Here is a 17,977-nt window from a genome sequence, read left to right as displayed (position 1 = left end):
ATCGGTCCTGGTATTACTGGACCTCAGTGCAGCTTTTGATACTGCTGATCACAACATACTGCTATATCGACTTGAACACTGGGTTGGATTGACTGGTAAAGTTATCAATTGGTTAAATTCATACTTAAAAGATAGAAGCTTCTTTGTTACCATGGGAAATTGTTCCTCAACGTCAATGTCCTTGACCTGTGGTGTCCCCCAGGGGTCGATTCTTGGACCATTACTTTTCAACCTTTATATGCTCCCACTTGGGCAAATTATCAATAAAAATTCAATTTTGTATCACTGCTATGCAGATGACACCCAAATTTATTTTTGCTCTGTCACCTAATGATTATGCCCCCCTTAAATGTCTCTACCAGTGTATCGATCAAATCAACAGCTGGATGTCACAAAATTTTCTTCAGCTGAACACAGATAAAACAGAAGTAATTCTATTTGGAAAAAAAGATGAAAGACTCAGGATTACCACTATTCTTGACACAAAAGGGATTAAAACTAAAGAAATGGTTAAAAATCTTGGTGTTTTCATTGACAGCGAGCTAAACTTTGACAGTCACATGAAAGCAATCACTAAAACGGCATTTTATCACCTAAAAAACATTTCCAAACTAAGAGGACTTATGTCAAAAAATGATCTGGAAAAACTAATACATGCCTTCATCTCTAGTAGGGTTGATTACTGCAATGGCCTTTTCACAGGCCTGCCAAAAAAGACCATCAAACGACTTCAGCCGGTTCAAAATGCAGCGGCGAGGGTTCTCACACGAACAAAAAGAACAGAGCACATTACTCCAATTCTAAGGTCCCTTCACTGGTTTCCAGTAAGCTACAGAATTGACTTTAAAGCATTGCTGCTGGTGTACAAATCTCTAAATGGTACAGGGCCCAATTACCTCTCTGATATGTTGCAGTGGCCTAACCCAATCAGATCTACCAGATCAAAACAGAAAAATTTACTATTAAGACCAGTTGTTAAAGTATGGTGAAGCAGCTTTTAGTTACTATGCAGTGCAGCTATGGAACCAACTGCCAGAGGACATTAAAAATGCTCCTGCTGTTGGCAGCTTCAAATCTAGGTTAAAGACCAAGCTGTTTTCAGATGCTTTCTGTTAAATAATTTTGTCTTCTTTACATTTTTTATAATTTTTACTTTCTCTGCATGTTTCAAATTTACTTTAACTCTATTCTATTTTATTCTGCTGGTTTCTTTTTTTTTTCTTTTTCTCCTCCTATTTGAACTACTACTTCATTTTATTATTTTATTTCTACTATTGTTTAATTCTTATTATTTTCTTTTAATTCTTTTAATTAATTGTTTAATTCTTTTAATATTATATATTAGAATAAAAATAAAATTATTTTATGTAATTTTATTCTCTATTGTTTACTGTTTTGTTTTTACTTCTGTAAAGCACATTGAACTGCCATTGTGTATGAAATGTGCTATATAAATAAACTTGCCTTGCCTTCTGCAATAAATCAAATGCATCATCATAACATACTTGGGTATACTTAGGAGTGGAATTATGGTGGTGGGAGCCCCTGGACTTGAACAATTGTTAGGGCTGCTATACACCATGACATAAAATCAAGGCTGCTATCACACAAAAGAGTGCTCGGAGAGTACAATATCCCCTGCTGGCAACTATATCGATATTATAAAGGGCTTAATACACCCTCATGAAATTGTCAAAGTACAAGTTTGGTAATCAAGGGCTATAACTCTGGTGAAATGTGACTGAATTGAACGAAATTGTAATATGCGCATAACCGACATACAGCAAAGCCTTTTGCAAAGTTTCAGAAAATTCCTGCAAAAATCATGAGAGGAGTTAATATCAGAAGACGAGCACACTTTCATGAAATTGTCAAAGGACAAGTTTGGTAATCAAGGGCCATAACTGAAAAAATTCGACCGAATTGAACTACAGTGGTGCTTGAAAACGTTTGTGAAACGTTTAGAATTTTCTATACATATTTCAACATAAATATGACCTACCGTATTTTCTGGACTATAAGCCGCTACTTTTTTCCTAGGTTTTGAACCATGCGGCTTATACAAAGGTGCGGCTATTCTGTGGATTTTTCTTCCACCGCTAGGGGCGCTCTAACCGGAAGTAGAATCAAAAATAAGATAGACAAAAAATCAATGCAAAGAAGAATTAGCAGATCTTTAGCAGATAGAACACGCACGACAAATTACTAACTGGTAATTATTTTCAAATCCAGCGAAGATGATTAAAGTGACTTGTGGTTTCAAACACAGGAGAAATGAAGGTAAATAAATACCGGTTATTTTCTCTTGGTTCTGTTCCGTTTTAATCAGCGAAGTTGCTGCCGTGTTAAAAGGCACTGTTCGGAAAGAATCTGTTCAGGTACATACATGTACATTTACAGTACAAAATCGTTCTGTACATGCAGTAAATATCTAATTTTTCAACATAGATATCTGCGGCTTATAGCCCGGTGCGGCTTGTATATCTTTTTTTTTTTTTAAATAGAGCGGATGCGGCTTATATACAGGTGCGCTCTATAGTCCAGAAAATACGGTAAAACATCACCAGATTTTCACACAAGTCCTAAAAGTGAATAAAGAGAACCCAGTTAAACAAATGAAAGAGAAGTATTATACTTGGTCATTTATTTATTGAGGAAAATGACCCAATATTACACATCTGTGAGTGGCAAAAGTATGTGAACCTTTGCTTTCAGTATTTGGTGTGACCCCCTTGTGCAGCAATAACTGCAACTAAATGTTTCCGGTAACTGTTGATCAGTCCTGCACACCGGCTTGGAGGAATTTTAGCCCGTTCCTCCGTACAGAACAGCTTCAACTCTGGGATGTTGGTGGGTTTCCTCACATGAACTGCTCGCTTCAGGTCCTTCCACAACATTTTGATTGGATTAAGGTCAGGACTTTGACTTGGCCATTCCAAAACATTAACTTTATTCTTCTTTAACCATTCTTTGGTAGAATAACTTGTGTGCTTAGGGTCGTTGTCTTGCTGCATGACCCACCTTATCTTGAGATTCAGTTCATGGACAGATGTCCTGACCTTTTCCTTTAGAATTCCCTGGTATAATTCAGAATTCATTGTTCCGTCAATGATGGCAAGCCGTCCTGGCCCAGATGCAGCAAAACAGGCCCAAACCATGATACTACCACCACCATGTTTCACAGATGGGATAAGGTTCTTATGTTGGAATGCAGTGTTTTCCTTTCTCCAAACATAACGCTTCTCATTTAAACCAAAAAGTTCTATTTTTGTCTCATCTGTCCACAAAACATTTTTCCAATAGCCTTCTGGCTTGTCCACGTGATCTTTAGCAAACTGCAGATGAGCAGCAATGTTCTTTTTGGAGAGCAGTGGCTTTCTCCTTGCAACCCTGCCATGCACACCACTGTTGTTCAGTGTTCTCTTGATGGTGGACTCATGAACATTAGCCAATGTGAGAGAGGCCTTCAGTTGCTTAGAAGCTACCCTGGGGCCCTTTGTGACCTCGCCGATAATTACACGCCTTGCTCTTGGAGTGATCTTTGTTGGTCGACCACTCCTGGGGAGGGTAACAATGGTCTTGAATTTCCTCCATTTGTACACAATCTGTCTGACTGTGGATTGGTGGAGTCCAAACTCTTTAGAGATGGTTTTGTAACCTTTTCCAGCCTGATGAGCATCAACAACACTTTCTGAGGTCCTCAGAAATCTCCTTTGTTTGTGCCATGATACACTTCCACAAACGTGTTGTGAAGATCAGACTTTGATAGATCCCTGTTCTTTAAATAAAACGGTGCCCACTCACACCTGATTGTCATCCCATTGACTGAAAACACCTGACTCTAATTTCACCTTCAAATTAACTGCTAATCCTAGAGGTTCACATACTTTTGCCACTCACAGATATGTAATATTGGATCGTTTTCCTCAATAAATAAATGACCAAGTATAATATTTTTGTCTCATTTGTTTAACTGGGTTCTCTTTATCTACTTTAAGGACTTGTGTGAAAATCTGATATTTTAGGTCATATTTATGCAGAAATATAGAAAATTCTAATGGGTTCACAAACTTTCAAGCACCACGGTAAATTGCAATATGCGCATTACCAACATATAACAAAGCCTTTTGCTAAGTTTTGTGAAATTCCTCCGAGAATTGAGAAGTTCATTTCACAAGACGAGCACACTCATGAAATTGTCAAAGTACAAGTTTGGTAATCAAGGGCCATAACTCTGGTAAAATGTGACCGAATTGAATGAAATTGTAATATGCGTATTACCGACATATGACAAAGAATCCTGTCAAGTTCAGTGAAATTCCTCCAAAAACTGTGAGAGGAGTTGATTTCAGAAGGTGAGTACCCTTCCTGGGACGGACGGGCAGATGTCGCCACGACATTATCCCCCTTTAGGCCAGCGGGGGATTTATATATTAAAAATAAATAAATAAATAAAAAGCAGCCCAGTAGTTACTCCATCATGATAACATGCTACTGGCAAACAGTTTGATGCAATAGCAATTACTCAGGCAGATGCCTACATTAACTCGACCCAATTCCCATTTTCCTGTTTATCCATCAGGATCAATTATGAATAATCATTATTATGTAAACATCCATGACATGTTCATTACGGAAAAGGTTGAATATATTCCCAGCTGTTGGGAGTGGTGCATTTACTGTACATCTAGTACTGGAGCTGCTGTTCTAACCATGTTTTACTTCTTTGCAACTGAAAAATTGGGAACACACTCATCACATTGTCTGTGTGGGCAGTAGTCGGTTAAAGGGGTTTACATTTCACAGCACCTGTGCAGCCAGATCCTACTGAAATCAGACGTTTGGTAAAGTTTTTACATTTTTCTGTTTTAGCTGCATTGTACCGACCATCTCCTTTTTGATGTCACATTCAGAACATGCAGCCTTAGTGTTGTAGTACTCGATACCAGTCACAAGGTCACAATTTGAAGGTCTCGGTCTCGTCTCAGAATCGACCGCATTTTTACTTGGTCTAGTCTCGGTCTTGGACAGAAAGGATTTGGGATTTTAGTTCAAAACTAGTCAAGATTTATGGGATTTCACTAAATTGTTTTGGTATTATCTTAATATAAAATTACCGTTATTGGATGCAAGACTTCCTGCTTCAAATGCGACCAACAACATGACTCATTGCTAATTTGAAGTTTTTCTGTTAACAGCTGTCACCCCTCCCCACACACAGGTCTGGTCCTGGTCTTGACACTGTCTCAACTTGATCTCAACCCCTCAAAGTCTTGGTCTTGATGCACTGTGGTCTTGGTCATGACTTGTTCTCAGCTTCGATGGTCTTAACTACAACACTAAGCCAATAGATTAGCACCCCGCTCATGCTCTATTGACCAGAAATCCCCAAATGTATGAGCCTGAAACTGTTCAGCTCCGCTCCCAAACTTAAACAAAGAGAAACAAATCTAAAACATGACTGATCTACAACTGAACACAAAGCATCTTCATAAAGTATTGAACTTGGATGAAGACAATTTATCCCATCAATATTTATCCATTAGGATTAACCAGAAGCCTCATATCTGGAAATGTTGATTTTGTAGAGAGTCATAACTCATGTACAGTGCCTTGCAAAAGTACTCCTCCCCCCTTGGTATTTGTCCCGTTTTGCCACATTACAAGCTGGAATTAAAATGGATTTTGAGGGTTAGCACCATTTGATTTACACATGTCTCACACTTTAAAGGTGCAAATTATTGTTTTATTGTGACACAAACAGTAATTAAAATGAAAAACAAATCTGGAGTGTGCATAGGTATTCAACCCGCCCAAGTCAATACTTTGTAGAGCCACCTTTTGCTGCAATTACAGCTGCAAGTCTCTTGGGGTATGTCTCTATTAGCTTAGCGCATCTAGCCACTGGGATTTTTGCCCATTCCTCAAAGCAAAACTGCTCCAACTCCTTCAAGTAAGATGAGTTGCGTTGGTGTACAGCAATCTTCAAGTTATGCCACGGATTCTTAATTGGATTAAGGTCTGGGCTTTGATTAGGCCATTCCAAGACATTTAAATGCTTCCCTTTAAATCCATCCAGTGTAGCTTTAGCAGTATGTTTAGGGTCATTGTCCTGCTGGAATGTGAACCTTCGTCCCAGTCTCAAACAGGTTTTCCTCCAAAATTGCCCTGTATTTCATGCCATCCATCTTTCCTTCAGTCCTGACCAGCTTTCCTGTCCCTGCAAATGAAAAATATCCCCACGGCATGATGCTGCCACCACCATGCTTCACTGTAGAAATGGTGTTCTCAGGGTGTTGGGTTTGCGCCACACATGGCATTTCCCATGATGGCCAAAAAGATAAATTTTAGTCTCATTTGACCAGAGAATCTTCTTCCATGTGTTTGGAGAGTTTGCTGCATGCTGTTGGGCAAACTTCAAATGTGTTTTCTTAAGCAATGACTTTTCTGGCCACTCTTCCATAAAGCCCCGCTCTGTGGAGTATACGGCTTCAAGTGGTCCTATGGACAGATACTCCCATCTCCGCTGTGGATCTTTGCAGCTCCTTCAGTGTTATCTTTGCTGTCTTTGCTGCATCTCTGATTAATGCCCTCCTTGCCCGGTCTATGAGTTTTGGTGGGCGGCTTTCTCTTGTCAGGTTTGTAGTGGTGCCATATTCTTTCCATTTTGCTATAATGGATTTAACTTTGTCTCTGACTTGTTTGGAGGCTCCTTGGTTTTCATGTTGCTTGCTTAGTAGTGTCGCAGAGTCAGGGTCCTTCCAGAACAGGTTGATTTATACGGACATCATGTGACACTGATTGCACACAGGTGGATCTTAATCAACTAATGTGTGATTTATGAAGTGAATTGGTTGGAGCAGCTCTTATTTAGGGGTTTCATACGAAAGGGGGTGAATACCTATGCACACTCCAGATTACTGTTTTTTCATCTTAATTACCGTTTGTGTCACAATAAAAACAATGTTCACCTTTAAAATGGTAGGCAAGTTGTGGAAATCAAATGGTGCTCACCCTCCAAAAATACATTTTAATTCAATCATGTAATGCAACAAAGCGGGACAAACACCAAGGGGGATGAATACTTTTGCAAGACACCGTATATTATTTAGGACTTGATCTATTGCAATTGCTTTTTATTCCAAGAAGACAATTCCTTCATTTTCTAACCTAAAGGAGCAAACAGGAAAGCCTATGAGCTTACGGGTAGCCCAGGAAGAGCAGGTTAAGCACTGAGTGGGTCTTGAAGAGGTTGACGAGGGTCCAACAGAGAATCCAACCACACAGAGTGAGGAGACTGAGTCGGGCCACGATGAGCAGTGCGTACTGCAAGAATGAAGACGGGCTCGCCTGGGAGGCCTGGCATGGACAAATCAGGCAAAAAACAACTATTAAACGGGTTACTGTTTAATTAACGCTGTAATCAGAGAGCACTACAGCAGATCAACAGACACTTTTCAAAGAGTACAAGATAGCATTTATCAGGTGTTTTATTCCATGTTGGTTAAAACTAACCACTAATATTACAGCACATCAGAATCTACTATAAAACTGGGATGCACTCTGAGGGGAAAAAAAAATGGAGGCATTTTAAGCAGCATTTCATTCTAATGGCTGTATGACTTTGAGACCACTTACTTTTAATAACGACGGAGAACATTTCATAAACAAAAACGCTGCCAGGTTCCATAACCCGTGTGTTGCAAATCGGAAATACATGCTACTGTTAACTTGTTTCCCACAAGATGAAAAATGTGTGATTTTCAAGCTAGTTTCAAGTCTTTCTACGGTGTTTAATGTGGGAATTTTGCTGAAACCTGGCAACTCTCCCCACAAGCTTTGCTGAGCTGTCCCACAGAGCGCGACATTAAATTAAAATCCTTTAGAATAAATACGGAGGTGATTATAGAAAATTGCACGCGCCGATTGGTTGAGAGATTCGAACTATTTCTTGATAAACACCCTCAAGCGACTCGGCAAAATGGCGGCCAAATGCGTCGTCACCGTAAGTGAGGAAAAATGATAAATTATGAAAGAAAACGATGCTCCTAAAAGCGTTAAAGATGCTACGAAATTTAGTCTAAAACTATTCAAAGGAAGGTGGAATTATGATTTAGTGATTTCAAAACAAAGCATTTTATATGACTCAGCACAGATAAGTGACAAGTCTGCGCGCATTACATGGCACTTTTGAAGATTGAAAAATTATTTTTATACGTTAAAAAAAAAAAATTACCACCTGTGTATTTATACTAAAACAATTATCCACGGATAATAACCAACTTCATCTCGGTTATTATTCACCACTATCCACCTTGCCTTTGGCAAATAATTGTTGTTAATTAATAAATTTAAGCTCATGTTTCTTTGCTTCATCCTGCAGGATCTCGATGCACGCACCTACTCAAGCTTTTTTTTGGCACAAAAAAAAGCGCACCAGGAATACCCCACCCACTGTTCGTAGTTGGTGTTCGTTTTTGTTTAGAATACGTTATCTGTTCAACCCCAATAACGAATTCATATTTAGTTACATCCCTGAACACATGATGTTTTAAGTTGATGTACAATCATCCAAAAAAAAAAAAAATTCCCACAAGCAGAGTGAAGTTCCAAAATTTAAATTTTCATTGCAATTTAAAAAGTCGCCCTGTTGATCTGAACTAATGTTATACATTCTGTGTGTATTTTGACTCTGAATGATGCAAGACTACAGATTTCCACATTAGAGGCAGAAACGCTGTACAAGCCTGTAGAACACAGTTATAGACAGTACCTCGGACACGATGGTCCATACTAGTCTTCTGGCCAGCATCACGGTGATGAAGATAGCCAGGTGGTAGTCTATCAGGTAAAAGTTCTATGAACAGAAAAAGACCACACGTTAGATAATTAACTAGTAACCAAACCAAAAAGTACACGAAGATGAACACTTCTGAACAAATTCAACATGTTTAATATGGTTTAGCCACAGACCTTCACACACAAATAGCTGAAATGCTGAATCTGGAAAAACTCAAATGCTGATAGCATTTTTTAAAATTACTATCCCAAGTAGACCTGAGTGATATGGACTAGGGATGTTAACCGATGACCGTTTGACCGGTGGTTGACCGAATCAACGTCAACCGGTTAATTTTTTTTTTTGGTTGTCGGTAAAAAAAAAAAAAAATCAAATCGTTTTGAAGCTGCCGATTTTGGAGCGGAAAACCTGGAATTCTGTGTTTGTAAACGTTTGGGGCATGCCATGCAGTGTAAGGACGACAGCTGACAAATCAGAAACACCCATTCAGTCATGTCCCGCCCTCCCGCCCCAGTTAAAGACAGCTGACAACTCAGAAACACCCATTCAGTCATGTCCCGCCCTCCCGCTGCCACTCTGTGAAAGAAAAGGTGTAGACACAGGCTTTTTAGCTTACAAATTACTATTCAGTTTTTTTTTTTTTTTTAATTATTAGAAGGCACATGGAGTTTAGTCCTGCCTTGGCCAGTGCATTCTGAAAGTATGTTTCGGTCTGTAGCCAACAATGCATGTTATTGCAGATCATATCTCTCCACACAAACTAAAGGCGCAGATGCCGACTTTTTCATGGACTGTAACAGCATTTGCTTATGAAGTAATTTTAATACAGAATTTACTCTGATGAAATTATTCAGACACTCCAACGCCCCCCCCCCCCCCCAAAAAAAAATCGGATCTGCACGAGCCGTGAAAAAGGCGCACCGTTTGCATCCCTGTTTAAACTCATAGGTTAACCGACTTTAACCGGCTAATGAGGCTCGGTGGTCGGTCAAGATTTTTTTTTAGTTTTCGCCATCCCTAATATGGACACAATCTTGTCACAATATGGACCATTTTATATCTTGAAATGATATACACGGTCGCGTTGAGAAGTTCGCATACATGGACACGTTGAGCTTTCAATGACTTCTCAAAACCGCTCTTTTTCTGCGGCGGAATGATTGTACAACATGCATCTTCATCTCATATAATCTCTAGCCGCTTTATCCTGTCCTACAGGGTCGCAGGCAAGCTGGAGCCTATCCCAGCTGACTACGGGCGAAAGGCGGGGTACACCCTGGACAAGTCGGCAGGTCATCACAGGGCTGACACATAGACAGACAACCATTCACACTCACATTCACACCTACGGTCAATTTAGAGTCACCAGTTAACCTAACCTGCATGTCTTTGGACTGTGGGGGAAACCGGAGCACCCGGAGGAAACCCACGCGGACACGGGGAGAACATGCAAACTCCACACAGAAAGGCCCTCGCCGGTCACGGGGCTTGAACCCGGACCTTCTTGCTGTGAGGCGACAGCGCTAACCACTACACCACCGTGCCGCCCACATGCACCTTCAATTTAAAAAAATAAAATAAATTAACTTGTGCAGCAAAATTATTGTATTTTGGGTTTTCTGAAATCAACACAGGGTCAAAATTACCCATCCACCTGCTGTTTGACGCAGTTCTCTAGTCAGCCGATCCCTTGACAGCAGCACAATGCATACAATCATGCAGATACACATCAAGAGCTTCAGTTAATGTTCACTTTGAACATCAGAATGGGAAAAAATTGTGATCTCAAAGTGTGACTTTCACTGTGGCATGGGTATTTTTGCCAGATGGACTGGTTTGAGTATTTCAGAAACTGCTGATCTCCTGGGCTTTTCACACACAACAGTCTAGTTTTTACACAGAATGGTTCGAAAAACAAAACATTGAGGCAAGTGAGTGACAGTTCTGTGGGTGGAAACAAACGCTCTGTTGATAAGAGAGGTCAGAGGAAAATGGCCAGATTGGTTCGAGCTGCCAGGAAGAATATGGGTCTGTCTCAGAAACTGGGTACTGTAGGGGTAGCCCACTAAATATACTCCGTCAATAAACTATACGGTTTTGAATGGTGATGTTTGGTTTTAATTTGATATAAATGATGAAAGAAATAATACAGATAAAACTAAATCTTTGATGTGAATACTCTATTCAGAATTTGGCAAAAATTCTGCAAATTTGTGGGAAAATGTATGTATGTATCTGGGACATGATAAATGGTTGACTACATCGCGTTCCCTTAAAAAGGTTGTAGTCCACTGAAAAGTCTACAGTTATCACTAATTGTATTTTAAAGTTGTAACTTTATCCACCTAAGGATTGGTGCGCTCACAGAATAATCATAACCGTAATAAAACATCACGCAAAATATTTGATCACCATCGTAACTCCATTTTCCGCAGACCCAAAACCAATACGATCGTGTGTTTTGATCTAAACGGAAAGCCTCAGGGTCGAGGTCACTACCTCACCAAAAGTAGTAACTTAAAATCACTACGCCATATAAAAATTCAGTTATAAATCTGCGATTTTTTTTTTTTTAAACGAAAGCTGAAAGTTAGGTATAGAATATATGTTTCTTACAGAATGTGTTATGATGGTAGCTGGTCTTGTATGAATTTCTGAGCTATAAAATGAGTCGTGGTCTATTTTTTTTACCGTAGCGTGTTATTTGCGTGCGGGGAAGGACACACATTAACAATTTGCACATGTAGAATGGAATTTTCCACTCCAACAGTTAGAAGTTGATCGTGCTTCCATTTGCGGTCTTTCTGTTACGTGGGTGATCTGTTCGGACGTTATCACTGAAAAGGTGAGTTTTTAGATCGAACTTTTGATAGAATCTACGGCCAGTCATTTTGCCCCGCCCCCGCTCCATCCGGTGCGGTAGTGATGTCCCGTTGCTCGCGCGCCGCAGCAGAGACCCGCGCGACCTTCAGCCGGTACAGTCGCTGTTCTTTTACCAGCGCCGTTATTCTCATCTTCTCATCATTTTTCCATTGTGTCCTATCCCGCCATATCAAATACCCAAAATATATCATATTATTCATATTTAAGTGAATAAATCAATTCAGTCATCATAACTTGGCATTTTTAACCCAAGCAATCAAAAAGAGGAAATTTATTCATTATTTTCACTCGTCTGTGAAGGAGGGGCTTTAATTCTTCATGATGTGGATATTTTACATGTAAATTTTACAAAAACTTTTGAATTGTAATCAAAATATAATTTAACTAAGTTGTGAGAATGATTACATTTTAATGCAGTGTGTAAATCTGCAACTTGTTCAGATGTGATACAAGTAATGATACCTTCACTTCAGAACATCGTTAAAATTTTCCCACAGTGGAGGCCAGATAAAGCAAGATACTATATTTATTCTTATTAAACATGACAAAAGAAACATTGAGTGTTAGGTAAATGCAAACAAAAAAAATTAGAAAATTTATTTTTTGACCATAATGTCCCAAATGAGAGACCAGTTTCTGAGATGGACCCATATAGTAACTCATATAATCACTCTTTACAAACATGGTGAGCAGAAAAGCATCTCCGCATGCAACAGCAGAAGACTGCATTGGGTTCCAGTCCCGCAGCCAAGAACAGGAATCTTAGAGTCAAAAACTAGTTCCTATTTAAGTGGCTGGTGAGTATTATTATTGGGCGGCACGGTGGTGTAGTGGTTAGCACTGTTGCCTCACAGCAAGAAGGTTCTGCGTTCGAACCTAGCGGCCGGCGAGGGCCTTTCTGTGCAGAGTTTGCATGTTCTCCCCGTGTCTGCGTGGGTTTCCTCCGGGTGCTCCGGTTTCCCCCACAGTCCAAAGACATGCGGTTAGGTTAATACGGGACAGCCTTGGGCTGAGGTGCCCTTGAGCGAGGCACCTAACTCCCAACTGCTCCCCGGGCGCTGTTAGCATGGCTGCCCACTGCTCTGGGCATGTGCGCGCGCATGTGTGTGTTCACTGCTTCAGATGGGTTAAATGCAGAGAGGAAATTTCACAAGTGTGTGATGAATAAAGTTGTGCTTTCTTTCTTTTTTCTTAATTCAGTGGTTCTGACAGTTCCAAAATGTCTTAATTTGTCAAGGCCAAGACCCTTAACTTCCTGTTAGTGACGAGCGACTACAAAAAGTGTTTGACGCTCATTGGCTTGACCAACACACAGTACAATGGGAAAGTCCAAGCAGCTCAGTGCAGATCTGAGAAAGAGGATCACAAATTTACACTCAGGAATGTCTCTTGGAGCCACTGATTGTACCACAAACATCTGCAATTGGGGGGGGACTTGATGTCCAAGTTTTGAGACAAGCACAGTGTCAAAATTATACATACAAGGTTAAAATATAATTCTACAATTCAAAAATCATTGTTTATCCCCTATTAAAGATTAAGTTGTACAATCATTCTGCCACCGTAAAAGAACAGTAGTGTGCTGACACATGGACTTCTAGTGTGGTTCTCCAGCTGCACTAAGGCCGACCAGCAGGCACTTCAGCGGGTGGTGAAAGCTGCCGGGAGAATCATTGGAACGATTTTCCCAGAGATCAGCACCATCTACTCCACTCGCTGTCTGAGAAGAGTGCGCAACATCCTGCGGGATCAGCACCTCTTCCACCTGCTGCCCTCAGGGAGAAGATACAGGTCCATACAGGCCAGAACATCCAGACTGGCCAATAGCCTGTATCCACAAGCTGTGAGGCTACTGAACTCTGCCACATCCACCAATTAATATCATTGAACTGGTTTGCATTGTTGCAGTTGTCACCACTCCCCCCCCCAGATAATAACGTTATAATGGCACTGATCTGGTTTTTGCACTGTTTATACAGTGTCATAATACTCAGGTATCTGTCTGAATGTCCCCGCTCTGAACTTTATAAGTTTAAGAACTTATGCTGCTATTTGCTATGCTGTTTTTTGTCGTACTGAGGTAATTCTGGGTCCAACGTTTACACTGGGTTACTTAGGGGGGTATGTATTTATTTATGGGTTTTGCACTTTATCAACTCTGCTGTATGGATGCTCCAAACAAAATTTTGTTGTTCTTTTTTGTGACAATGACAATAAATATTCTGAATCTGAACAGTTGAAAGAAATCACTGAAAGTCCAATATTGCCATGGCATTCACGTCCATGTATGTTATCTTCAGACTACAACTGGAATAAAAATTATCTATACAAAATAACTTCATGCATTCATGAATGGTCTGCAGCACTTTACAAACGACTTTTCTGGTCAGGGTCTGATTTTTTTTTTTTTTTAAAAAAACACCCAAACCACGTCGAAACAACAGAAGTACCTCCACCATTTATAGGCACAATTTCCTCATCTTTTAGCTGTTCTGTATTGGAGGCCTGTTAGGAGTTTCACTCTATATCATGCTCCTCTATGATTGCTTTTGTTTCAGCACATTGTTCACAGCTCCTCGACCTCCGTGATATAAATCGGCTGCCGAAAAACAGCTTTTGCGACGTTGGCGATATAGGAAAACATATCAACAGACAGTTTTCTGTCATCCTGTAATGGGTGTCTCCATACTGCACAGCCCTAGTCACAAGAACAATTTATTTTTGTACCACCAAAACAGATCTGCAAACTTGTGCAGTTCATGGGGAGGGAAAGAGAGATGAAATGCATAAATGGACAAACTAATTTATCGGTGGTTTCATTGTTGAACATAGGAAGTCTAGCAGCTCTTCCATTTTAATATGCACCAAAGTAATGTGGTGGTGCAACGAGACAAAATGCACAAACACTTTTTAAAACCTTCAGCCAGAAGCTGCTTGTGGTTAGACGTTGTGGCTTCGTTGTGATGAAAAACTGAAACCACTGATGTTCAAACTTGACTTTGTGCTTTTGTTTGTTTGTTTTTTCATGCAACTAATGTAACTTTCTAACCCTATTATTTATTTATGCACAGAGCTTACAGCACTTTGACATGCACCCTGATGAAAAATTAACACCTTTCAGTGAATCGTTTATGTAATTTTATTTTCTATTGTTTACTGTTTTGCCTTTACCTCTGTAAAGCACATTGAACTGCCACTGTGGATGAAACGCGCTATATAAATAAACTTGCCTTGCCTTGAATCTAAGCTTGAAGCTTTTATTGCTGTGACCGATCACGGAATCCAGGGACACATGTCTGCCCGGGGGCATTTTGAGTTATTGACAGATTCAGAAAGTACAGTTTCTAAGCTTTCCAATGATGCCTTCCATGTGGAGATCTGACAATATATGAAGAATGTGTGGCCTTTTGAAAGTGCATACCTCTTAAAACAGAAAAGGGAGAAAATCGCCCTCAAAGTTTTCCATCTCAGCTACTCTGGGTGCAGGGCGGGCACATAATGCTGCTCATTTGCATGACATTAAGGAAAGCCCTACCCCCTACTAGCTAGCACGATACTACTTTCATGTAAACAAAGATCACCACATCAATTTTCCTTCCATGCAAAGTATGCCCAACACAATTATGAAGTACAAAAATAAGTCCTAAAGTATACTTTAACGTTTTGTGGTTGAAAAATTACTCACACTGTAAGAAAGAAAGATAGCATGATAACACAACGCTAGTTTCATGTAACCAAACCACAACACTCTCCGTTACATGCAAAAATAACCCCACAACCTTAGATTAATAAACTTACCCCATCAGAAAGAGAAACGGCGCCTTGCACACATCAATGCCTCTGACGGAATATGTAGTCCTAGAACACTTCCTTTTGGTTGGGTTTTTCTTGCTAGAAATGGTTATCTCCAATGTAACTACCATGCGTCTGTTTGCTTCGCCGTGTTTCAGCTCCTCTGCGCTCTGTTTAGCTTGCTCATTCCATAGTGAAATTACATGCCTGTATGCAGCTTAAGTAGCCACGAGCTCAGCTCGTATCATACAGCTGATTGGCGAAAAAAAACAAAAGACTTAAATCGTCACGTGAATGGCCCATATGGTAATTTACCCACACCCCCCAGCAGGCTACAGTCCTGACAAAAACGAGACAATTTGCAACAAAAAAATGTATGCTTTTCCAACAAAATCTATTATCTGAAATACTGATTGCATTCTTCAAGATCTCAACTTGCACATTATGGAAAAAAACGAAAATCACAAATTTCGAAAAAAAATGCTTCTTTTGCGATTTTCTCGGATTCATTTCGGCCGACATGTGTCCCTGGATTCCGTAATCAGTCACGGCAAGAAACGGACGGTGGCTAGAGACTGAAGCAAAACTCAAGAGAAACATTTGGAAAACATTTTTTTGCCATCATCTTAGACTTGGGACCTGATTTACACAAGTTACGTCAAGAAAAACAGACAGATTTGCCATGCAAACAGTTTAAAATCCACCCCATATACAAGTTCCAGATGAGCTGGTCATTCTGCTATGCTTTCACAATAAACTCATGCTTCGATTTCATTTCTGTCTACTATTCAGGCTCGTACATTCTTTTGTAGCAGCGCACACACTGATCACACTTTGCAAAGCAAATATCTGCTCAGTGCAATATAGACATTAGTCAGCGAGGTATTAAAAGCTTAGGCGTTAGTCAAACCATCAATATAAACACTTCTGACTACACCACAATAATTCAATCCTGTTTGAATGCACCAGCTTTTAAACCGATAACTAACGCCTAATGGACACGTGATTTTCAAAACCCCAGAAATGCTATGCTGCTCATATTACACAACTTTGCCACTTGCAAGCTGTTGTTTTGTGGATGTACTGGCGTCCACACTACACAAGCTCTCAAAGCGTGCCTGATCTCAAAGTCTCCCTTTCTCACAAAAATAAGCATGACGGTTGTCCATCATGCCTGTCTGTGCTATCACTCAAAACAGAAAATGAGAAATAAGAAAAATTCGAAGGTCGGGGAGAAGTGCGCCGCAAAGATCGGCTGTTCTGCAAAGAGAACTGGAGGTACACGTTTTCTTCAACTTTTATCATGGATGCAAACGGCATGCCTTTTGGCGGATGCCGCCTTTTTCACGGCTGTCTGGGGGACTTGTGTGAATCGTGCAGATCCAATGATTTTTTTTTTTTTGGGGGGGGGGGGGGGGGGGGGGGTTGGAGTGTCTGATTATAATTTCATCAAAGTAAATTCTGTATTAAAATTACTAAATAAGCAAATGCCGTTACAGTCCATGAAACATAGGAAGTATGAGAAGAAAACAGTAAATCAGAAAGCTGCGCACGTAAAGCCAATTACGTAACTTACGTTGGACTGATGGAAATCCTTGCGCGTGCAGTGAAGTGCAGCCAGCAGCAGATAATGGCGCGCAGCCAACTGGCTTTACGTGCACAGCTTTCTGATTTGCTTTCTTCTCATCCTTATACTTCCTACAGTGGGGCAAAAAAGTATTTAGTCAGTCACCAATTGTGCAAGTTCTCCCACTTAAAAAGATGAGAGGCCTGTAATTTTCATCATAGGTACACTTCAACTATGAGAGACAAAATGAGAAAAAAAAAATCCAGAAAATCACATTGTCTGATTTTTAAAGAATGTATTTGCAAATTATGGTGGAAAATAAGTATTTGGTTAATAACAAAAGTTCATCTCAATACTTTGTTATATACCCTTTGTTGGCAATGACAGAGGTCAAACGTTTTCTCTAAGTCTTCACAAGGTTTTCACACACTGTTGCTGGTATTTTGGCCCATTCCCCCATGCAGATCTCCTCTAGAGCAGTGATGTTTTAGGGCTGTCGCTGGGCAACACAGACTTTCAACTCCCTCCAAAGATTTTCTATGGGGTTGAGATCTGGAGACTGGCTAGGCCACTCCAAGACCTTGAAATGCTTCTTACGAAGCCACTCCTTCGTTGCCCGGGCGGTGTGTTTGGGATCATTGTCATGCTGAAAGACCCAGCCACATTTCATCTTCAATGCCCTTGCTGATGGAAGGAGGTTTTCACTCAAAATCTCACGATACATGGCCCCATTCATTCTTTCCTTTACACGGATCAGTCGTCCTGGTCCCTTTGCAGAAAAACAGCCCCAAAGCATGATGTTTCCACCCCCATGCTTCACAGTAGGTATGGTGTTCTTTGGATGCAACTCAGCATTCTTTCTTCTCCAAACACAAGTTGAGTTTTTACCAAAAAGTTCTATTTTGGTTTCATCTGACCATATGACATTCTCCCAA

The 17,977-nt window shown here is 40.2% G+C and overlaps 1 protein-coding gene across 1 annotated transcript in view; it reads right to left on the bottom strand.

The window, feature by feature from the left end:
• tmem39a (transmembrane protein 39A) overlaps window positions 1-17,977 on the bottom strand; it is a 123,655-nt gene that overhangs the window by 35,673 nt on the left and 70,005 nt on the right. Inside the window, exons 4-5 of the mRNA XM_060898694.1 lie at window positions 8,774-8,857; window positions 7,205-7,359 (exon numbers count right to left, since the gene is read on the bottom strand). Coding sequence (XP_060754677.1) covers window positions 7,205-7,359; window positions 8,774-8,857 — 239 coding nt within the window. The remainder of the gene's footprint in view (window positions 1-7,204; window positions 7,360-8,773; window positions 8,858-17,977) is intronic.

Source organism: Neoarius graeffei, chromosome 18 (genome assembly GCF_027579695.1).
Source record: "Neoarius graeffei isolate fNeoGra1 chromosome 18, fNeoGra1.pri, whole genome shotgun sequence".
Classification (NCBI taxonomy): Eukaryota; Metazoa; Chordata; class Actinopteri; order Siluriformes; family Ariidae; genus Neoarius; species Neoarius graeffei.
This window is presented reverse-complemented; position numbering and strand designations above follow the sequence as displayed.